This window comes from Loxodonta africana, chromosome 4 (genome assembly GCF_030014295.1).
Source record: "Loxodonta africana isolate mLoxAfr1 chromosome 4, mLoxAfr1.hap2, whole genome shotgun sequence".
NCBI classification, from domain to species: domain Eukaryota; kingdom Metazoa; phylum Chordata; class Mammalia; order Proboscidea; family Elephantidae; genus Loxodonta; species Loxodonta africana.
Window position 1 is genome coordinate 131,867,151 of NC_087345.1, and position 25,092 is coordinate 131,892,242.

Below are 25,092 nucleotides of genomic sequence, written 5' to 3' on the forward strand. Positions count from 1 at the left end.
AAGTTTAATTACTGGTATAGAACATAATAAACTGTATTCCGAACCAGAGGTTACCAGCCTCTGACCCATCCTCTTCCCATCCCACCTCCATGATTATGGCGATGATTTCACAAGTGTACGTATGTCAATACTTATCAAATTATATGCTTTAAATATGTGCAATTTGTTGTATGTCAATTACACCTCAATAAAGCTGTTTTTTAGAAACTTAATAAGAAAACAATCCAATTAAAAATAAGCAAAAGATTTGAATAGATACTTCATCAAAAAAGATACAGAAATTGCAAATAAAAACACATAAAAATATGCTCAACATCACTGGTCATTAGGAAACAGCACATTAAAACTACAATGAGATTCCCCTACATACCTTTTTGGTTAGTAGCAGAGCGCTTAACTCTTTGTGACTCCTTCATCCCTATTCAACAGAGTAGAACTGCCCCATAGGGTTTCCTAGGCTGTAATCTTTATGGGAACAGGTTGTCAGGTCTTTTCTCCTGTGGAGCCACTGATGGGTTCTAACTGCCAACCTTTAAGTTAGAAGCCCAGTGTTTAACCACTGTGCCACCAGGGTTCCTTTGTATCATACAGTGGATGCAAAATAATATTTGTTAAATAGAGTGTGTGTGTGAGGGGGGATTACTTTTAGAAGGCACAATTCCCCAGCAGTTTGACACTGGGGTAATTCATGAGACCTTATACGGCCACCACTTCCACTACCTCTTGCTTTTATCTTCCCCACTTAAGATTATATTATAAAGCACATTTTTTAGATACTTGTAAAACAGTGTTGATCAAGATAGCATTTTAAGGAGTTGTTATGTTAAACATTGATGATATACTCTGCAGTGATTGAAATTTATTCCAGTGTTTGTGAATTCTTCCTATATTTTAGGTTCTATTCAAAAAGCCACCTTTCAATAGAAAAGATTTATAAGCATCAGTACACATCAATAAAATGAAATAAAGTATGCCCTAATTTACTTGAGAAGCTATATAAATAAAACTGTAAAACTCTTTTGAGGAATACAAAAATAGACGACTTAATATTGTAAAGATATTAGTTCTCAAATTAATTTATAAATTCAATATTATTCCAATTAAAATACCAGAGACAATTATACTTTTTTAATCTGTTGTGTGATGAATTACAGTACTTGATTTTCTAATGTTAAAATAACTTTGCAACCAGTGGGTTAAACAAGAAATCAAAAGGAAAATTAGAAAATATTTTGAGATGAATGAAAATGAAGACACAACATACCAAAACTTATGGAATGAAGCTATAGCACTGCTTAGAGGAAAATTTATACCCAAAGACCTATATTAAAAAAGAAGAAAGATTTTAAATCAATAACCTAGGGTCTGACCCGAAGACACGGGAAGGAGAAGAGCAAACTAAAAGTAAGCAGAAGGAAATAATAAAGATTAGAGTAAAAATTAATTAAATAGATAAGAGAAAAACAATACAGAAAAATCAATATAATCAAAAACTGTTTCCTTGAAAAGATCAATAAAATTAAGAAACCTTTAGCTAGATAAATGCACCCAGGCGGTACAGTGGTTAAGTGCTCAGCTGCTTTCCGAAAGATTGGTGGTTCATACCCACCAGCTATTCCAAGGGAGAAAGATGTAGCAGTCTGCTTCCATGAGATTACAGCCCCGGAAACTTTGTGGGGCAGTTTTACTCTGTCCTATAGGGTCACTATGAATCAGAACTGATTTGGCAATACTGGGTTGGGGTTAGCTAGACAGACCAAGAAAAAATGAGATAAAAGTAAAAATTACTAGAATCAGAAATGAAAGAAGAGACATTACCATTGAGCTCACAGATGTAAAAATGATTATAAAAGAATGTTTAAATAATTTTATGCTAATAAATTAGAAAATTTAGATGAAATGGATGGAAGTCACAAGCTACCAAAACTGATTCAAAAGGAAATAGACATTCTGAACAGACCCATAGCAAGTAGCGGATTGAATTAATAACTTAAAAAATTACTCACAAAGAAAAGCCCAGGCCCAGATGGCTTCAGTGGTGAATTCTACTAAAGATATAAAGATGAATTAATACCAATTCTTGACAAGCTCTTCATAATATAGAAGAAGAGGTAATACTTCCCAAATCATTCCAGGAGAATAGTATTACTGAAATACCAAAACCAGGCAAAGCTATTACAAGAAAACTACAGACCAATATCTCTTAAGAGTATGGATATAAATATCCTCACCAAAATACTAGCAAACCAAATCCAGCAACATATAAAAAGAATTATGCACCATGACCAATGGCATTTATCCCAGAAATGTAAGGTTGATTCCACACACAAAATCAATGTAATACATCATACCAATAGAATAAAGGACAAAAACCACAGGATCATCTCAACAGAGGCAGAAAAAAAGCATTTGGCAAAATCCTACAGTCTTTCATGATAAAAAACACTCAGCAAACTAGGATAGTAGGGAGCTTCCTAAATCTGATAAAGAGCATCTGCAAAACATCCACAGGTGTCCTGGACTGAATTAGGTCCCCCCCAAAAACGTGTATCAATTCGGCTGGGCCATGATTCCCAGTATTCTGTGGCTGTCCTCCATTTTGTGATTGTAATTTTATGTTACTGAGGATTAGGATGGCATTGTAACACCCTTACCAAGGTCACATCCCTGATCCAATGTAAAGGGAGTTTCCCTGGAGTGTGGCCTACACCACCTTTTATCTCTCAAGAGATAAAAGGAAAGGGAAGCTGGCAGAGAGGGGAGGGCCTCATACCACCAAGAAATCAGGCTGGGAGCAGAGCATGTCCTTTGGACCTGATGTTCCCAGACCAAGGGAAGACTGATGACAAGGACCTTCCTCCAGAGCCAACAGAGAGAGAGAGGCTTTCCCTGGAGCCAGCACCCTGAATTCGGACTTCTAGCCTACTGGACTGTGAAAGAATAAACTTCCCTTTGTTAAAGCCATCCACTTGTGGTATTTCTGTTACAGCAGCACTAGATAACTAAGACAATAGCTAACATCATATTTTATGGTGAAAGACTTAAAAAAGCATTCCTCCTGAGATCAGGAACAAGGCGAGGATGTCTGGTCATTTCTAGTCAACATTGTACTGGAGGGTCTAGCCAGGGCAATTAGGCAAGAGAAAGAAATAAAAGCCATCCAGATTGGAAAGAAAGAAGTAAAACTATATCTATTTGCAGATGACAAGATCTTGTACATAGAAAATCCTAAAGAATTCACTAAATACTATTAGAATCAATAAACAAGTTCAGCAAGGTTGTAAGATACAAGATCTATATGCAAAAATCAATCGTAGTTCTATATACTTGCAATAAATAATTCAAATATAAAATTAAGAAATATTTATAATAGCATCAAAGTATAAAATATCAAGGAATAAATTTAACAAAAAAGAGTGTAAATTATACTCTGAAAACTGTAAAACTTTGAAAGAAATTTAAATAGATCTAAATAAATTGAAAAACATCTCGTGTACATGGATCGGAAGACTTAATATTGTTAAGATGGCAATACTGCACAAATTGAACTACAGATTCAACACAATCCCTATCAGAATCCTAGCTGGCTTCTTGGACAAGCTGATTTGAAAATTCGTATAGGACTGCAAGGGACACTGAATAATCAAAACAATCTTGAATAAGAGCAAAGCTGAAGGGCTCATGCTTTCCAATTTAAAAACTTACCACAAAGCAACAGTAATCAAGACAGTATGGCACTAGCATAAGAGTAAACATATAGGTCAATAAAAGAGAGCTGAGAGTTCAGAAATAAACCCATGTGTCTATGGTCAACCGATTTTTGACAAGAGTGCTAAGAATAGTTTTTTCAACAAATGGTATTGGGACCCCTGGAAAACTACATGCAAAAGAATGAAGCTGGACTCTTACCTCACACAATATATTAGAATTAACTCAAAATGGATCAAAGACCTAAATAGGAGCTAAAACTATGACACTCTTAGAAGAAAACATAAGGGTAAATCTTCATGACCTTGGACATGGCAGTAGATCTTTAGATTTAAAACAACAACAACAACAACATGAGCAACAAAAGAAAAAAACAGATCTGACCTCATTAAAATTTAAAAAAATTTAATGGACACTAAGTGTTTCAAAGGACACTACCAAAAAAGTGAAAAAGACAACCCACAGAATGGGAAAAAATATCTGCAAATCATGTATCTGACAAGGGACTTGTATCTAGACTATATAGAAAAAAAACGCTTACAACCCAATAATAAAAAGACAAACAATCCAATCTAAAAATGGGTAAATAACCTGTTTAGATGTTTCTCAGAAGATGTACAAAAACGGCCAGTAAGCACATGAAAAGATGCTCAAAATTTTCATTTGTCATTAGGGAAATGAAAATGAAAAGCACATGAAGTACCACTTCATACCCACTAGGATGGCTATAAACAAAAAATCAGATAATAACAAGTGTTGGTGACGATGTGGAGAAATTGGACCTTATACTCTGCTGGTGGGAACGTGAAATGGCGCAGTTTCAAAAACAGCCCGACAGTTCTTCAAATGGTTAAACACAGTTACCATAAAACCTAGCAACTCTACTCCGTTGAGAGAAATTAAAACATATGTCCATATAAAAACCTGTACATCTGTTGTTGTGTGCTGTTGAGTCAATTTGGACTGATAAGGACTCTACAGGACAGAATAGAACTGCCCCATAGTTTCCTAGGTAGAAATCTTTAAGGAAGCAGATCACCAGGTCTGTTCTCTGCGGAGCAGCTGGTGGGCTCAAACTGCCAAGCATTTAACCATTGTACCACAAGGGCACAAAAACAAAACAAAGCAAAGTAAAATTTGTACAGCAGTGTTTACAATAGCATTATTCACAATAGCCAGAAAGGTGGAAATAATCCAAATGTCCATCAAATGATGAATGGATAAACCTTTGAAAACATTGTGCTACTGGCCCTCTGTGTCCCATCCCCCCAGCCTTAAACAACCACTAATCTAGTTTCTATCTCCATAGATTTGCCTCTTCTGGACATTTCATATACATGGGATTATACAATATGCGGTCTTTTGTGACTGGCTTTTCTCACTTAGCATATTGTTTTCAAGGTTCGTCCCTATTGTACCACAAATAGCACGTGCTGCATTCCTATTTGTAGTCAAATTATATTCAGTTGTATATTCATACGTATATTCTGTTACATGGATTATGAATATACCACATTTTGTTTATCCATTCATCAATAGATGGACATTTGAGTTGTTTCCAATTTTCGCTTCCTGTGAACAATGCTGCTATAAACATTTTCATACAAGTTTTTGTACGGGCATATTTTTTCATTTCTCTTGGGTATACCTGGGAGTAAAATTCCTCCTCTGCTATGTACAAATGATTCACAGAAAAGGAAATATAAAGAGCTCTTAACCATGTGGAAAAAATGCCCAGCCTCATACTAAAATTACAAACTCAAAGAAAAAGGACCCCTTTTGACCTGAAATGGATAAAGACTAAAAAGTTCAATAATAAAACATTCTGGTAAGAGTGTGTAGAAACTGGCACCCTTATACCTCGGTCGCTACTTAACTTTATTCCAATCATTGAGCATTTGGCCAAGAGACAGGGGTGACAAATATTGTGTGATCCTACTTATATGTAAATGCATAGAGACCAAAGTTTACTAGTGGTTACCAGGGGTGGATGGGAGGAGGAAAGGGGTAGTTATTACCGAACGGGCATACAGTTCACGTTAAGGCTGATGGAAAAATTTGGAAACAGTGGTGATGATTGTACAACATGATGAATGTAATTAATGTCACTGAATTGTACCCCAAAAATGGTTGAAATGGCAAATGTTTTGTGTCTTACCACATTAAAATTAAAAGAGAGATCATGGACCCAGTCTCCATTTTAAAAAATGTCAAAAATTATATTTTCCAACTGAAAATCAAGATAGTCCAATGAATATAATCCATTCATTTTTTTCTTCTGATTTTAAAATAAATCAAAACATTTCCTTGGTCCTCTAAGTAACATGTCCTCTAGGACCAGGTCCTTCTGTACCTGTGGATGAGCCGGTATTGCTTGTATCATATTATTATTCACTCACCTCTAACCTGTACTAAACGTTCGTTTGCTGTATTCTTTGATTTTGATTGAGCAATACATGAACAAAATGCTAAATTAAAAAAAATATATATATCAAAAGAGAGAGACAAGAGTGCTAGTTCCAGCTTTGCCAGTGATTCACTGGGAAACTATTCATCTCTCTGGGGCTCAGTTTCCTCTTGTAAAAAATGAGATTTGAATTTAAGAACTTAATCTCCGAAATATTTCCCAACTCCGATGATTTAGCCTTACGCAATTAAGTCACAAAGCCTAGAGCAATCCAAGAAGAGTAGTTAATTTTAAATTCACTTCAGAATAAGAGACGGGAAATACCTGCATTTGAAGGTTTGCTGGGTTCCAAACACATCCTAGGTTATAGCAAAAAATGGATTTAATGATCCTGAACAAAACGGAATAAAACACATTTCCGCAGCCGCCCACGCCTGCGCAGTGAAGGCTGCTCGCGGGAGGCCGAGCCGCGCCTTTTGCCCGGTCGGCGGTTTCGGCTCGGCTAGGCCCTGCCTCTGTGGGACGACCGGGGATGGGAGAGCCGGCCCCCGGCCCCAGGGCCCGAAAAGGGGCTGACGGAGCTGCGAGCCCCGGGACTCTGGCAGGCTTGGTGTTCGCTGAGGCGCCCGCCCTATGGCAGCGGCGGGAGCAGGACGGCGACCGGAAGAAGGAGGAGATAGCGGCTTGGCGGGACCCGCACTTTCAGCGGCTCGGCTGCAGCCATGGCCCTGGTCAAGGAGACAGATTTGTTACTAGATGATTCCTTGGTGCCTCTCTTCGAGAATTGACAGCCCAGGCTTTCCATGGTGATGGTGACAGCGTGGTGTAGCCGCTACCTCTCGTGCAGCTTGGCCCCCAACATAATTTCGCGGTTCTGAGTCCCAGACCCTAACCTACTCTCTCTACCCTTTCCTTGTCTCACCTGCCCTGCCCAGGGCAACCTTCTCCCACCCTCCACCCCGTCTCTTCACCTCCCTCCTAACCTCAGCTGGGGCCACTCGATTGGCCAAATTTCCTCAATAAACACAGTTTAAAAAAGATTTTGATTTTAATTTTATATAAAATCAGGTAGCTTTGGGAAGTGTGGAAGGAGAAAATGCTCTCAACCAAGGACTATTCCATCCAGCTGCCTAACAAATACTTATTGTGCCGGTTATCAATGTATTGCCTCTTAGCTCCAGATTCACCCTTCAACACCTGCTTTGTGGTAATCAGTGGAATTCCTTTAAGCATTTCTTTTTTACAGTGTTAAGCACAATGTTAGGATTTTTCAGTAGAGGGTGCTGGAAGGATAGTCCAAGAGGAAGGGGCTTCCCCTGCAGGTAAACGGTGCCAGTGAGAGAAAATTTGGTGGTGCTCTACCCCAGCCATGCACCTGGAATGCAAGGTCCCTCGGCAGCCTTGCAGCCTGGCTTAGCCTAGTGATCACTTTCCATAGGGACACCACTTGCTTCAGGCTTTCTACCCACATTAGCATCCTGACTCCCTCTATACACAGGTCTGGCCACCAGCTCCGGATCCTGCAGAGTTGTTGCCTGCTTGTCTACTGACTGTAAAACAGCTCTGGCCCAAACCAGCAAATTTCTCTGCTACTCATCATCTCCAGTGAGGTCAGAACCTCAGCTTTGGGGATGTGGCCTCCCAAGTTTGTCCTTCCTTGGATACTTTCCTTCAGCCCTAGGGTATCATATTTTCTTTCACTCTTTATTATAGCTTAATATTCCTTAAATTTTCCCTGTTGAAATTGATGTGTGCTTTCTGTCTTCAGATAGGGCCCAGACTGATACACTTAAATAAGTAGTGTTAGATAGTGGTCTAGGCACTATAGATATATCCATGAATAAGGCAGACAAGGTACTTGCTTTTATGGAGCTTAATTTCTACAGAGGTTAACTAAGACATAACTCACAAGGTAAGTCAGCCATGTAAAACTCTCAGGCAGAATACTCCAAGGATGAGACAAGTGCAAAGAACCTAAGTAATAATGAACATGAGAACTAAAGACCACTGGGGCCAGAGCTCACTCAGCAAATACGAAGCATAACAAGATGAAGGTAGGGTAACCTGGGAGGTACAATGGTTGAAGGTCTGAGTTCACCCAGTGGTGCCAGTGGTGTCTTAGAGTAAAAAAGGCCTGGTGATCAACTTCTGAAAAATCAGCCACTGAAAACTCTACGTATGTAGCAGTTGCCACGAGCTGGAATTGACTAGATGGTAACTGTTGTTTTCTGGTTTAACCATAACTTATTGTCAGGGCACTTTGAGAATGAATGAATGCAGAATAGTAATTACACCAGGACAACAGGAGTAAATTAGGACTTATGATCCCCCTATTTATAGGTCACGGTAAGGAGTCTGAATGTTAAGTGCAATAAGCCACAATTTGAAGGCCTAAAGAAGGGGAGTGGCATGATTTGATTTTAAAAGTTTCACTCTGGTTATGTAGAAAATGCATTTTAAGGGAACAGAGGTAGAAAAAGGGAGTCAAGACAATAACCACAATTATGGAGAATATGGTATACTTACCAAAGCTCGTTCAGAAAATATTTCATCCTTTCATTCCTTTTAACACCTACCACAGTACCAGAGTGTAAAGAACATGTTGAGAATAAGGAAGGCTTTATGGAGCTAATGCCTGGGCTGCGTAAGTAAAAGGAAAAAAGGTAGGCAAATATTTTTAGTAAGTGAATGAAAAGGTAGGGAGTGTCAAGAGAACTACATAAGCAAAAGCAGAAGAGTGAAAGTGTTAGTGGATGTGAGGTTTTTTTTTATATGAACGGGAGCTAAGAAATGATAAATCAAACTGAAAAGGTAACAGGGACCTTGCCCTTGGGGTGTGATAAACTAGTGGATTTAGGTTTCATTTTTTAGTTGACTGGAAGCTATTGAAGGATTCTAAGGAGGATAGTGACATATATGCCATATGGATCACCCTGACATATGGATGAATTTGAGGAAGCAAAGACTGAAGAAAGGAAATAGGAAAGCTTAAGAGAAAAGCAGAATAACAGCTAATCCTCAGTGGGAGGGAGGAAAGCAATGTAATTTATTAAATAGGCAAAGCAATGTGCTGAGGCTTTAACTTTCCATTTAATCGACATAATAAACAGGTATTTTCATATGCATTGAAATGAGACTAAGAAACTTGCTCAAGGTCACAACAGGTAATGAGTAGCCAAACTAGGATTTAAAGCTGATTCTGTTGTTATAGGAGGACAAAAACAGGAAGGAGTCTGTGATGTCATATGCACATTCACCATTTTTATTTCAAAACAAAAGAAGCACAGTAACATTAATAATAGAAAACCCATTTGGAAATATTCACAGCCTGGTCACTGAGAAATGAGAAACCTTCCATGCTGCATTACTGCCAACCCACTGTCTTTGAGGGGCCAGAAGTACAGGGGCAGTTAGATCAGAGGGAAGTCACCTCTTCCAACAGAGCCCCACTCCATAGTTACGTGGGTTTTTATCCAAAGGCTCAGTGACCAGAGGGAATGATGAGAACTGAGAACTAAAATACTGTCAAAGGCAGGGATTTGGCTATGTGTAATGTGTAAGCACCAAAGAGGGAAAGGGAGATCAAACATGAAAAAATGGGAAGAGAGGGTGAGTGTCATCAGGGCCCAGTTTCATTTATAAAAATACTGGGAAACTAGGAGATGATTGTAGAAGTGTTGATGACCTTGTGGCGAGAGTAAATCCCCTCCATCATATCTAACCCTCTGAAACTCTCCAGGGCTAGAAGCAAGTCTTCCATTTGCTTCTTATCCCCTCAAAAGATTGCCTCCCTCTCTCCACTGCTTCTTCTCCAGAGCCTCCAACAGGCCCGGGTGCCCTGATGTCACACTCTCATCCCTACTCTCATTGGCTGGGCCCAGAGTAAGGCTGAGCCCTCTATCCTCAACATCAGGATTTATCAAGTTCTCCCCAACTCTCCAAGGAAAGGAGGACAGATGAGATTGAATTTTAAAGACTGGGAGAAAACCAAAGATGCAAATTCCACCCAGCAGAGGCAGTGGTATCTTTATACATAGAGATGTGTTTTAATACAGTCTTACCCAAAAGGAAGCAGTAGGAACATAGAGGAAACAAGTTACCAATAAATTACTTCCACCCAGAGCAAAGTGACAGTGCACATACATTCATGCTCTCTCAAGTGTGGGCTACACTGCACATATATTCAGACTATCTCAAGTGTGGTCTATTGGGAAGGTTCAAGTTCCCTAAAAGTGATAAAACAGACATAAACAAGCATGCCATGACCCTGAAGCAAGAACACACTTAAGCTAGATAATAAACATTCAGGAAAAATCCTCTCCCAGAGCTGAGGTTACAAATTCAAGTTAGTTATAAATATTCTCCTGTAAGTTCCTTTAAAGCTATGGATTATAACAAAACAAAACAAAAAAAACCAACACCTAAAATCTCCTAAAGAACAAAGTGGAGAAATACTTTATCAAGAATCAATATTCTAAGTTTCTCATTTGGAGGGCTCTGCCACCAGGTGGGTAGTGAGATATTTGAAAAATATGAGTCCACTACAAGGGGAAGGAATGGTTTGGTCCATTAAAGGGAGAGAGATTTCTAGAAATAATCTTCCCTCCTATGGACTCCACCCCGAGATTAGAATACATCAACTGCCATCAACTAGAATCCCATCTTAGTAACAATCCTAGATTTCAAGTAATACTACGTATAAACTATAATTTTAAACAAAGAGAAAAGTTCCAAAGGAAACCACTAGCTTTTTTATATAGGCACATGACTTTTCTGAGAAATTAGGCTTAAGAATTTCCATCTGAAGGACAGAAATTGTTAAGAGGTAATGTACAAACCTCAGGCACCACTTCATATACCCTTCAATAATGTACTATACTACTATTTCTCCCTAAATTCTTCCTTATTGAACCATAACCTCTCCAGTATTGAATCTTCTTCTACCGTATAGCCTCTCTTTAAACACCTCCCTCTAACTCGATTTCCTGGTTTTCCATTATTTTGGTAAAATTACATTAAAAAAATAAATATTTATGCAATAAAACCAGAAGATAAAATAAATAAAACAAGTTAATTTGCTCTGCAGAGCTATATGGAAGTAAGGAAGGTGCTGTCTTATTTAATCCCCCTCTGCCCGCTACACCTTAAATATATCTGCTTCTCTTCCTGGTAAGTCTGAGGTTGGGGGAACTGTAACCTCACTTGTACTCCCTGTATGACCTAGTGAGGCAATATTAGAACCTAAGGGAGGAAGAACTGGCAAAGTTGTCATATGCCAAGTGGCCAATCCCTCCTGAAATGAAGGTAGGTTCACTTGGTCTCTCCTAAACAGAAGAGAATGTCCAAGAAATAAAATGTTTAAAAAGCCATTGAAGATACGACTAACCCCAACAATGGCTTCATCTGAGTGCTCGTGAAGTATGTGGGATAAGAAAGCAATCAAGTAGCAGCATTCAGAAACAGTCCTGGGTTACATCCTGATGAGGTCTCTCCTTCATCCAGGGAGAGGTTTTTTTTCCATGTTGGGAGGGAGGTGGGAAGGAGGCACAACTTAGACATTGGTGGTGGTCTCCCTCACAGGCTGGATGCTGTTCATCTCAATGGGGCCCTTCCCAGATCTCCCGGTCTCCTGTGCCTGCCCTTCAAAAGCCCGTGTAATATCTTCAAAAGTCCTGCCACGGGTCTCAGGAACTTTGAAGAAGGTGAAGATCAAGAAGATAACAAGGAAGGCAGTAAAGATGATAAAAACATAGGGTCCTAAAGCGCTCTAGTGAAAGGAGACAAAAAAGGAGGGTCAATGTTAAAATCTGATCATTGACAAAACATCCATTTTCTTCCCATCCAGATTGCCGACAGGCTTCAAGCCATGACCCTCCCATATTTAATGAAGATAAGATTTCTTCACAATTCCATTGCTAACTTACTATTATTTCCCTGGAATTTTCTTTTCCTAGTCATTTAAGTTAGCAGTTTCCAAATACTATTGAATTATTTTAGGACTTTTGATTATTACTTATAAAATCTTGGTTTTTGAAAGACTCACAGAAATAGTAAATGCATGCTAAATGTTCATTGCCAAGTTCATTTAACAAATCAGCTCCAGGTCATTTTATAACAATATCTGTCTGATTCATTAACATCCTATGCTTAGTGAGTCTTTAAGATCATGAAGCCATGATCAAGTATTTAGTATTGGTTTGGAATCTTTGAGGCTTATCACTACCATTCTGTTTCTAGGCATAACTACGCCTGTATCGTTTCAGACCATTTCAGTGGTCTTTTAGAAGTTCCCAGCTTTGCCTTCCCGCTTCAGTCTTTTCTGCTACTGTCATTTCTTCTTTTTCTATAAATATGTCTTTTAAAATGAGGAGAAAAAAAAACCCCTTGATATCTAATCCTTCATGGCATCAGTGACCGTTGTTAAGTATTATCTTAAACATGTTGGTCTAAGTAGTCTGGTTTCAAGATAAGCTAGGTGAGTTTTGTTTTGATTTACTTACTGCAGCTGAGGGGAAGAGCAGTCCCACCAAAAAGTTGGAGGTCCAGTTGGAACAACCAGCCACTGCCATTGCAGCTGGGCGGGGTCCCTGGCTGAAGAGTTCAGCCACAATAAACCAGGGAATGGGGCCTGGTCCAATTTCAAAGAAGGCCACAAAGATCAAGATGGCCACAATACAGACAAAGCTCATCCAATTATACTGATCCTGTGAGAATGGAATAGAGGAAAATTAATATTAAAGAGAACATGACCTAGGATCCAGCTTCCCAGAGATAAGTACTGACTGATACTAGTTTCCTACCTTCTAGATTTGTTTAGCCACTCTACTCTCTCAAAGGGAAAATGAATATCAGTAATGGCAAGATTTTTCTGTCTTGTGGTATAATGGAAAGTTATTGGACTTAGAATCAACAGCCCTGGGTTTTTGAATCCTAGCTGTACAATCTCACAGGTCATTTTCCATGTAACCTTTTTATTATCTATAAAATGGGAATAATAATTACCTCAAGGTTATTTTAAGAATTAAATTAGATAATGTATCTTGTAAACTATGAAGTTATATAAATGTATAGGTTATAATAGAATAGTTTAATTACTTATCTCTGAAGATATACCTTTCTTTAAACTCTGGGCATCTTGTTTCTCCCAAATTTGACTTTATTGATATTTCCAACCTTAACTAACCACCCCCTGTCAGAGTCAACTGTAACCTCCCTCCCTTCCTTCACTCAGAGAGCACTCACCTTTAATAACAAAGAAATAGTCATGAGGAGGGAACAAGCAGCCATGCCTCCAAGGCCGAGCATATGTAGAGTCCTCCTTCCTGCCTTTTCCACCAGAAATAGCTAAAAGAAGAAAAATAACATGAAACTTCTGCTTTCCCTTTCATGAAGATACTGTATGAGCTACTTGAATCTGCCTTACTAAGAGGATACTTGCTATAGTTATATATCTCCTCCAGTTTTAAGTTCAAAGCATCCTATACAGTCCCTTCTCTGCCTCTCTTTCTCATCCATCCCATATTTGCTTGTAGAGTGAAGAGACCCATCATTTAGTGTATTTCTTTTCCCCAAAGAGGAATTAAAAAACCACAAAAAAGTTTTAACTAAATGATGGTAGGGAGGTTGAAGGACATGCAAGCCATCTTTGAACGTCTGTAGCAAGGATTCCTCTTTTCTACCCCAAAATTATTAATCCACGTAACTTACCGAAACCACGGTGAAAATAGTATTAACCACACCAGCACCAATGGTAGCATATATCGGCTCCTGAACACCTGCATCTTTGAAGATTCCAGTGGAGTAATAGAACACCTAAACAAACAAACAAAACAAAAGGAGATGTGTCATGGATTGAATTGTGTCCCCCCAAAAATATGTGTCACTTAGTTAGGCCGTGATTCCCAGTATTGTGTGGTTGCCCTCCATTTTGTGATTGTAATTTTATGTTGAGAGGATTAGGGTGGGATTGTAACACCAACCTTACTCAGGTCACCTCCCTGATCCAAGGTAAAGGGAGTTTCCCTGGGGTGTGGCCTGCACCACCTTTTATCTTTCCAGAGATAAAAGGAAAGTGAAGCAAGCAGAGAGTGGGGGACCTCATACCACCAAGAAAGCAGCACCAGGAGCAGAGCGTGTCCTTCAGACCCAGGGTCCCTGCGCCCGAGAAGCTCCTTGACCACAGGAAGATTGAGGACAAGGACCTTCCTCCAGAGCCGACAAAGCGAGGAAGCCTTCCCCTGGAGCTGACACCCTGAATTTGGACTTGTAACCTACTAGACTGTGAGAGAATAAATTTCTCTTTGTTAAAGCCATCCACTTGTGGTATTTCTGTTATGGCAGCACTAGATGACTAAGACAAGATGCAACTTTGAATTAGCAGTGCTTACCAGTTTAAAAGCAAAACAAAAAAATCCTCAAAAAATAAACTCAAAAACAAAAACACCTTCAAACATTTCAGTAGGTAAGGAAGAGTGCTTTCCAGGGTTTCTTTGTTCAATCACAATATCCTTTTTTGCAAATATTCTGCATCTTATCTCCATTCTCTTAATTCTCAATTCTATTATTTTTCTTTATAGTGTGATTATTCCCATTGCTCCATTTAGGTTCTTTCTTATACCTACTACGTTAGTCACTTGAATAAAGGTTTTAAGTCGTACTAAGTGCTTTTTCAATGGCCTCTTTCCCAAATCCTCAAAACATTGATAGGAACAACATTGATGTCTCATTTTGACAGTGAAGAAACTGAGGTGTTCATTTAACCAGAAGGAGAGTTTAGGCTAGAATTCCTAGCCTTATGCTTTTTCTACCTATTTTAGGAAATAGTACCAACTACTATTTTTGAACTTTTACTATTTGCTAGATGCTGTGCTAAAATAAAACGTAAGGTTGCTACCATAGCTAAAAAAATGTCAAAAATTTTGGACTCAGACCTCAAGATAGCAAGAGAACATTACCTAGATTACTCAAGTTCAGTTCGTCCCTCAGGTTCAGTTTAAGAGTTTATATTTTACTCAGAGTACCTGCCTCTGTAGCAATATTCCTCAGAGTTTTTTTGATGAATATATGGCACCATATTAGGATTTGCCTCCTCAAGAAACAACTTTGCAAATCCCCACTAGCTAAAATAGAAACTATGTATATTTGTATTTTCTAAAATAAGATTCAGATTGTGTTTTTTTCTGAAACTGAGATTTATAGCTGCATCCTTGCTGTGGGAGAGAGACAAGGATGAGCTAATGAAAACTATTTTTAAAAAATTCCAATATAATATTTTATGATGACATACGCTTCTGAGGATAGTTGAATAGTTCTAACTAGCAATGTTTATGCCAATTCTCTTCCGTACAAACAAGGCCACATGTGAAAAACCTAATTATGTTTTTGATGTGTGGACTTGTTTATCATGAAGAGAATATACACACATACATCTCAAGCAAACTTCTTACAGAAACACTACCTTGCTATCTAATGCCATCAAGCTAAATTAAACTAATCTCCACATCATCTCTTCGAAAAGCAGTTTACTTTGCTAGGTAAGCACTACCCAACCCCCCCCCCCCACCACCCACTCACCCTTTTGCCTTTTTTTAAGGGAAACTAGAAAACATTATTTCCTCAAAGGTAGATTGGAAAAGTGATTTCCAAACCTGCTATACATCAGATTTAACCTCTCAGAGACTAACAAGCAATCCCCAGGCCCCTACCCAGAGATATGATTCAATAGAATCAAGGCTCCCTCTTACCACTGCCCCAGGTAATTCTGGGTTAGACTACATACCCAGGGCAGAATCTGCTGACGAAATTGGGAGACATCTTATTCTAAAAGCAATGAATTTACACACCATTTCCTGAAGTGGAAGGAGGCTGTCCTGTCCTGCAGAGTGCTCATCTATCTATCACATGCAGTTTTCAGACAGTAGTCTCAGATCCTTTTCTGTGGAGCCAGGAATAGGGTGAGGCAAGTGAGCTGCCCAGAGCACATAATTTGAGGCACTCACTCTCACGACCATGCACTTACACCAAGGTACCTCACCTACCTCACCCTAGTCCCAGCTCTATTGCTCTGAAAGTCTTGGGGGTATATTTTATTCCAGGGATTTTTCAAATGAGGAAATTTGAGATTGCGATTCATCAAATTACCTGGGAGACTTTTTCAAACTCTCTTTCCTCCCAGATGCTGATGTATAAGCCTCCAACCCCTCATGAGAATTACTGTTATTTCAAATGCCAAGTGTATCCTTTAGGCAGGAGAAAAGGCCAAGGACTAAATTCTATTTTAAGCATTAAGTGTTTTGCAAAATGCCTTGTTATGTTGATCAAAAATTGGCAGACAACCCTCAGGGCATGAATCAGCTGTCAAATGCTAGCTTCCATCTTTGCTACACAATTTAAATTACCATAGTCACTACTCTAGTTGTAAAAAATATATAATGGTAAGGCCAGCTCTGAGAGAAGTTACCCATGTCCTCCCAAACCTCTTGAATTGATTTCCTATCTGTTCTCCAGGGCCTTACACTGATTTTAGGCTATAAAATCTTAGAAAAACAAAAACACTGAGATGCATAAATTCTAGGATATAGTTTGGTTGTACGGTTTACATGTTCATTGATGGTATCATATTAGATACACTGGAATTAAACAAGACTGGAAGTAAAAAATTAGTGGTCAAAAAAGATTAATGGATATTAGATAAATCTGACACACATACATACTGAAAAAAGTCTAGAGAAGGGCAAATGTTAACCATAAGCTCTAAAGCTATGGGTGATCTAAAACTTTAATTTCATCTATTTTCTCATTTTTCTACATGTAAAATTATCAACCTGGAAAATTTTCTGAGTTGCAGGCTATGTGGCAAACATTGTGAGGGACTTCAGATGTTGTATATGTGAGTAGGGGAGCAACAACTAAAAGGTGATGCTACTTATATCTCTGGGCAGGTGTTTTAAGTGAAATATCATAGGACACCTTTGACACAAAAGTAGATACTCACAGCATTAATTCCAGAGAGCTGCTGAGAGAGCTGGAGCATGATGGAAATGATGATGGGCTGTTGGTAATTGGGTGCTCTGAAGAGCTCCAGCACAGTGACCTGCTTTTCCTGGGCCATTCTAACGCTCTCATCTTTCATCTCCTGGATGTCCTGGTTCACGTCTTGGGTCCCCCACAACTGTTGGAGAACTAGTGAAAAGAACAAAGGGGAAAGGATAAAGTCAATGTGCTGTCCCAAATTTATCTTTCCTGTAAGATTACTGGGAAGCAGCCAGCAGCAGCACAAGACAAAGCAAGGAGACCTGGATATGGCTGATCAATCAGCTTCCATACAGTACTTGCCTTCTCACCTCACTCTTTAGAAGCTCAAAGTTTCTATCCCAACAGTAATCAGAAAACTGTTCGTTCAATTTTGCCTTTTGAGGGGGCAGGGAGGCAGGGAAAGTGGGTGACAAAAAAATACATCCAATATCCTTAAACCACAACCCTAAAATTCCTAAAGGAAAGGTGTGAAAGATACTCACTCTGCTTGGCATTCTCCTCTTCCTTTCTGTTAATGAGCAAGAATCTAGGACTTTCAGGGCAAAATGGAAGGGCTGCGCTTTGTAGCACAGCTGGAATGATGGTGAATCCCAATAGCACAGGCCACAACTCTTCAGACCCCAAGATGACTTCCAGACCAAAGATCTAGAAACCAGACAAAGAGAATGCAATAAACCTCATAAGGTCACGAGTTCATTAAAAAACAAAAACAAAAAAAAAAACTCCACTCTTTTACCACAAGAAAATTTTTTTCTTTTCTGTTGTTGATCCTCATTGCTTTTTGAACTGTCTGTGAGCTATAGTGATACTTGAAACTTAAATATGGTTGAATATGTGCCAGACATTCTCCTGACTTCTTTACCTGAGTTAATTCATTTAATGAGCCATGAAACTAACATTAAGTATGAGAAGTTCTAGAGTACCTGGGCCACCAGAATTCCGATGACGATGCCCAGCTGGTTGAGAGTGCCAAAGGCACCCCGTAGAGCAGTAGGAGATATCTCTCCAATGTACATGGGCACAAAACCTGTGCACAGTCCGCAGAAGAGGCCAATAATCAAGCGGCCCAGGATCAGCATTTCAACCGACTGAGCTATTTTACAGAACCCCATAAGGCAGCCACCAGCAATAGCCAATATGTTGACAATAAGCATCGAATTGCGCCTGTAAGGGTAAATCAAAGACAGGTGAGGTTAACAAAACTAGCCCTAAATCTTTCCCCTTCTTTCCTTATTCTGATATTCTCCAGGCTTATACATCTTCTTTGAATCTAATTTTTCTTTTCCGCTGTTTATTATCAGAACATTTCTAGTTAGAATAATCAGGATCGATGGTCCTTATACCTGTGTATGCAAAAAATTCATCTAGAGAACTTGGTTAAGAATATCTGTGAGTACCAGCTATAAATCTAGGATTTTAGCAAGCTTCTTAAATCAGTAGTTCTCAAAGCAGTCCACAAACTAGCAACCCAGAAACTACCCCACCTCATCCCCAAACTAATGACTCAGTAGGTCTGACTCTAGGGGTGGGGCCCAGCAATCTTCTCAAAAGCCCTCCAAGTGATCCGATGCCAGCTAGTTTGAGAACCCTAATTCCCATGTAGTTGATACAGGAACACACTAAAGAGAAGCTTTTGGACTAGTGCTCATTCTTTTTATGCTTCTTACTACATTTCATATAACATAGTTGCTTAGATATTACCAACATACAGAGGATAGATTATTTCAAACAAGTTTTTCTGCATCCACAGAAAACACTATGCAAAAGGGATTATCAGCTTTGGTTGGCCTTCTCTAGACTAGACTGGGGTGATGCTATTAATGATTAGTGTTGATAACCACTATGAAATAATAGATTAATGCATTTGTGTGGGAAACGCAAGAGGCAAAGACACTGAAACAGCTGAAAGAAGGCTGAAGTACAAGATTAACGCTGGAAAACTACTACAGGTATTGTGAAGAACCAGCTCCATTATACCTCAACAGTGATTTCTTGACTTTGGCTACCCACCGGAACTCCTGGGGAACTTTCAGAAATACTGATACATGGTTCTCATCCCCAGAGATGCTGATTTAATTGGGTTGCTGTATGATCTGGCACTGGGACTTCTAAAAGCTCCCCCGGGGATCCTAAATATGCAGGCCAAGGTGGAGAAAAATTACTTTCTTCATTCCTTTCTGTTCCCTCACTCCTCTATTGGGTTCTTTTGGTAATAAAACAATAGGAAGAAAGCCATATTAGTTGTTGTAGGTCCCAATTAAAATTTTACTGACAGAGGGTAGCCTCACAAAACAACAAAAATTAAACATCATCAAATAGATTGCTTGATTAATTTTTTAAACTTGCATTCCATTTGCTTCCAGCACACCTATTTAGCAAACGAAATGGCTCTTTCGCCAATCATTACTGAAAGCATTCTACCTTGTAACACATTTTAAGCTAACTTAGAGTGAAGAGATTCAAATTTCTCTCCTCGAGGGAAAAAAAAAAAAATCAGTTATTTCGTCATAATCCGTATTTGCCAAAGACCAAAGATTATAAAATATTTCCTACAGATCCTGCTGTGTAAAATAATGAAATTACTTGCATGGAATCCCAGAATTATTTAGAAAAGCAAACAGCTTCTGACCCTGTAAATAAAGTATGCTTCTGGGAAACTCCACAGCTGACCTTACTAGAGAATAACTGAACTAGCCTAAGCTGGACTGCAAAGGCCAATCATTCACATGGCCCGTTTCCTAAAAGGCTGAGTGAAAGCTATACAAGACAGTAGAGCTCCAAGCAAGAACAGTCATATTCAGTGCCAGGTGGACTAAGCTTCCTTTGATGGGGTGTTCTCATTCGAAAACACCATCTCCCTGCCCTAATTCTCAATACCTGTCTTCAGTACAACCAGTATAACCCACTTCTTCATCCAGCTTTTGGTCAATACCTGCCAAAGCGGTTGACAAAGAGTCCAACGGAGAAGGAGCCAATCATACCACCAACAGAGAAGATAGCCACAGACAAGGACCAGAGGGAAGTGAGCAATATCGCTGAGGGAGAGTTTTCTGACCTCGCATCCAAAGTGCGGTTGAGAAAGTCTCTTATGATCTGCAAAATAAAGCGGTTGGCAAGAGGACAGACTGTTACAGTTGGATAAGAACAAGATTAGACAAATGTGGGGGGTGCTTACCCTTCCTAACAGGACAGCATTTCACTTGCTTTATAAGTAGGGACTCAAAGTTATGGGGATGAAATGGACAGATAAAATACTGAGGTTAATATTCTTGTTAGTTGCATTCAAGTTGATTCCAACTCATGGAGACCCCAAGTATGCAGAGTAGAACTGCTCCAGAGGGTTTTCAAGGCTGTGACCGTTAAGAAACAGATCACCAAGCCTGTCTTCTGAGGTGCCTCTGGGTAGGTTTAAACTATCAACCTTTCAGCTAGTAGCACAGCATTTAACCATTTGCACCACCCAGGGATCCGGAGTTCATTACTAGCTGTAAAAAGAGCAGTTTTTTATTTGTTCTGAAAATCCCAGTAGGTGGCAGAAGTGATGTTCAGGACTACCCCAGTCCTCTCCTAAGAGGCAAAAGCCAAACCCATTGCCCTGGAGTAGATTCTCATTTACAGTGGCCCTACAGGATTGAGTAGAACTGCCCTATAGGATATCCTAGGCTGCAAATCTTTACAGGAGTAGACTGTTACATCTTTCTCATGTGGAGCAGCTGGTGGGTTTGAACCACTGACCTGACCTTTTGGTTAGTGCCCAGCACTTAATCACTGCATCACCAGGACTCTTTTCCTAAGAGGTATTCCCCCCTTATTTGTAACTATCCCTTGTTGTTAGGTGCCCTTGAGTGGATTCCTACTCACAGTGACCCCATGTGACAGAGCAGAACTGCCCCGTAGGGTTTTCCTGGCTGTAATCTTTACAAAAGCAGATCAGGTCTTTCTTGCTCTGAGCCACTGGTGGTTTCAAACTCACTTCTTGTGGGTTCAAACAGCTTCCATTAGCAACTATCCCACCTTAACTATCCCTTAAGGGCTAACAGAGGGGCTGTATCAGCATAGAGTCGTTATGAGTCGGAATTGACTCAAGGGCAACGCGTTTGGTTTTTGGTTTTTATCATCATAGGATAAAAGTGAGAATGAGTGCAGTCCAGGGTAGGTGACAAATAAGCTTTTTGCTTTGGTTAAATGACACAAGACTTCCCCATCAATATATTCTCCCTCTTCACCTTAGCCAGGCTAGATAGCAAGTTTGTCTTCAATTCTGAATGCCTGAAACTCTACTTAAAAATAACTTCCCTACTCCAAATTCTGGAAACCATGGTGGCGTAGTGGTTAAGAGCTATGGCTGCTAACCAAAAGGTCGGGTGTTCGACTCTACCAGGTGCTCCTTGGAAACCCTACAGGGTCAGTTCTACTCTGTCCTATAGGGTTCACTATGGGTCAGAATCGAGGCGATGGCAATGGGTTTTTTTTTTACTCCAAATTCTAACTCCATTTGTCCAGTACTCACCAACTCAGGAGCATTGATGACTCCAGTGTTGTAGCCAAACTGGAAAGAGCCGATTGTAGCAATGGTGATGGCAAAGACCAGAGAGGCAGTGACCTGAGGGGGAAGAGGGGGTGGGGAGAAAGACAATTCTTAAAACTCTTGATGATTGTTTCTTATTAACTAAGGAGATGTATTAGGAGAGCTTGGTCTATGAATAGTATGAGAATTAGGTGAGATTTAGGTAATAAACTGGAGTAACAAAGGAACAGATAAGTAGGAACTTATCCGGAGATAGAAAAGCATTTGAAGTTAACTTGGGAAAAGTAACAAGAAAATTTGAGAAGGAAGTTAAGAAATGGGTTGGACAGTTTGGAAGCATTTAAAAAACTGCCCCAGGTAAAGACAATGATGGAATTGCACTCAGGAATATAACAAAGAACTAGGAGGGCAGAGCAACAACAGCCTTAGGGTTTCTAAGAACTGGTTCTTTTGAAAACAGCTAGACCCAGGGTAATCTCAACTACACCCTAGAGTCCACAGAAGTCCTGAGTGATGGTGGTGGTCATATATGTGAAGATACTGGGCTATTCTTTAATAAAATCTGTTATCTCTCTGGACCATGTAATTTGCTTTATCTACTCGCTGCGTCCTGGCACCATTTGAAACTCTTCTGCTGTGTATATTGGATAGGAAACCCTGGTGGCGTAGTGGTTAAGTGCTACGGCTGCTAACCATCAGGCTTGGCAGTTCGAATCCACCAGGTGCTCCTTGGAAACTCTGTGGGGCAGTTCTACCCTGTCCTGTCGGAATCGACTCGACAGTACTGGGTTTATGTATTTTGGATACTGTACTGCTATCCCCCACCCAGCAGGGGGAGAACAAATGCTTATTCTCAACCCAACGCACAGAAGACATTTCTTCGGGAGTGAAGCCGGTGAGGATCAACCTTCTCACCCTGCAGGGAGTAATCCAAGTGGGTGTTACCTTATCCTGGATTTCCACCTCAGGGCAATTCAATTTTAATGCCTAATGCCATCTCCACACTCCCAATCCCATCCATTATTATTATTTTTTTTTTATCTTAAGCTTTTTATCTTAAACTCCTTCTCTTTCCCTGGTCAGGCAGAGCCTGGGAGCGTCAGCTCTGAGTTGACCTTGCATGGGGCCTCCCAGCCGTCTCAGTCCCAAATAAGGTCTCAGTCCCAAATAAGCAGAAACACCTGCGGGCTTCTGCCAATGCATAGCTCTTGTTTTGTTTAACCCTTTTCCCTTTTAACAGAAACTTCTTCCCCTCCTCCCCGCCCTCCGCCACCCCATTATTCACTTTCCTCAAGGTCCTTTACTTCCTTCCCATTTTCCCTTTTCTTGTTTTCTTTTATTCTCAAGTCAGTTTATCTTAGTGAGAAAGTCTTCCTCCATACAAAAAATGCATACACGACACACAATAATACATCAATAAATTCTGCATTCACAATCATAATCACAATAGAAAGGCCACTTGGGATTCTCTCTCCTTAGTATCCAAGGAACCCTAGAGGTTACAGAACAGATGGCAGGTCACTGATGCACACCCCCAGTTGAATCCCAGGTCCCTCCAAAGAAAGCCCCACGATGGCCCTCAGAGACACACTCATAAGCAACACAACCAAGCAGCTCCCGGTTCCTATGGACACTCAACCATCTCACCCTCGACAGCATATAACAATGTAAAATAAACCGGAGAAATAAACACAACTTCTACAAGCGACTTTCCCATAGGATGGGAAGGTGAAAATAGAACAGAAATAAATTTTGGGTATGACATTCAAAGAGAACTGGTGAAACTGTAACACTGCAGTCTGGAATAGAAATGAAAAGGCCTTAGGATGACTTAGAGGAAAAAAGCATATGACATCACCATTAAGGTTTGCCTTTCTAAGTGTCCCCCAAACAGACAAAAATAACCAGTAATTACATCATTCTTACCTTCTCTGTCCCCATGGCCCTAATTTAATCCTTTCTGAATCCTCAATAAAGATCTAGGAGCAGGATTCCGGAAATACCTCTTCCAGTCAACAAAAGCTTCAAAACGTCCTTTTCGGCAGCAAGTTTTCTTCAGGTCCTCACCAATTCACACTCACTTTCATCCGTTAAAGCATCTAAGGCAGAGATGTGCCAGCAACCTATTTATATTCTCTGTAAGGGGTGGAGCTAGGAAGGGAGTCAAGCCCCCCAGCCCCACCCCACTCCCGCCTGACCTCTCGGAATTTTATGACCTCAAATTTGGGTACTCCTCTTTCCTCGCAAGCAAGCAATAACTCCCTCCCTTCCTTCCCCCACCCCTTTTAAAACCACATCCTGTGAGCCCTCATCCTTATTCTTCTTTGCCTCTAATAGCAACTTCTTAGTTTCACAGACAAAATGCTAACAGAAAAGCCTGGAGGTAGAGCAAATACATTTATTTTGGCTCTCACTTCTGTTCAGGACTGAATCAACCTACAGAGGGATGAGGATAAATGCTATTTATCTAAGGCAAAGTCTAGCAGGTGCTGCTATCAGAGAATTAAGGCTGCTTGAAGGAGTGTGAGCAAAACAAACAAACAAACAAACCTATGAGTTTTATCAGCTGATTTTTGATTGGAGGGTGGATTTATAATATTGAAGGGGAGAGAAGGGCACTCTGAAAGAAGAAAAGCAAAAGGAGAGTTTGGCCTGTTTTGGGCTCTCTGCTTTTCCTCTGATTAGCATAATTTCACCCAGGAGGAAGAAAATCTGAATCTCTAAGAGCCAGACCAACTCTCCTGGGCAGCTAGAAAGCGAGGAACCAACTGCCCCTGCAATACAATCCAAACTTCTTAATGTAGCATTCGCCATACTGAGTTCTACCCATTCTGCAACATTTTGCCTATAGTTAGGATTACAGCATTTAGTAGGGCTGGATTACCCTATAAGCAAGGTTCCCACAGGCTCAATTGTGTCTTCCCACCAATCTTCAACGCACAATTTCACCTGTCCCCCACCCACATCAAAGGTGTGCTGAAACCCATGTGAGATTGCTCGACACAGGTTAGCCAGTAAATACAATTAAGCCTGTGTGTACCTTGCTCAATGCAAGCCAGTGCATATCGTGCTTACTGGTTAATCCACCTCTGGCATCTAGAGATACAATAGTTATCAAATCAATTAAGTAAATATTTGCTGAGCACATACTATATATTGGGTACTCTCCAAGAAACTGAGGATTCATCAGCCAGTAGGACAAAGAAGTCCTGGCTCTCACAGACTTTACAGGTTTCGCTTACTCCTCCCACTTAAATAAAAGAGGAACAAGGCTAACTGAGCTGATTCTCACACAACTGGGGCAGATTATCAATATCTTATTAGTTAAGGACTGTGAATTTCTTGAAGAAAGGGTGAGATAACCATCTGATTACTAGCCTATACCAGAAAATTGAAAGAGATGAGGAGAAACAAA

The 25,092-nt window shown here is 40.0% G+C and overlaps 1 protein-coding gene across 1 annotated transcript; it reads right to left on the reverse strand.

Moving 5' to 3' along the window:
• Nucleotides 1-9,356: 9,356 nt before the first annotated feature.
• Nucleotides 9,357-23,825, reverse strand: SLC2A3 (solute carrier family 2 member 3). Its single transcript, XM_003410674.4, has 10 exons — nt 23,604-23,825; nt 21,660-21,752; nt 20,082-20,242; nt 18,073-18,313; nt 17,632-17,794; nt 17,109-17,296; nt 13,823-13,927; nt 13,358-13,459; nt 12,616-12,819; nt 9,357-11,882 (listed from the first exon to the last, which is right to left on the reverse strand). Exons 1-10 carry the CDS (start codon nt 23,616-23,618, stop codon nt 11,667-11,669), a joined length of 1,488 nt encoding a protein of 495 aa, XP_003410722.1. The 5' UTR covers nt 23,619-23,825; the 3' UTR covers nt 9,357-11,666.
• Nucleotides 23,826-25,092: the final 1,267 nt, after the last annotated feature.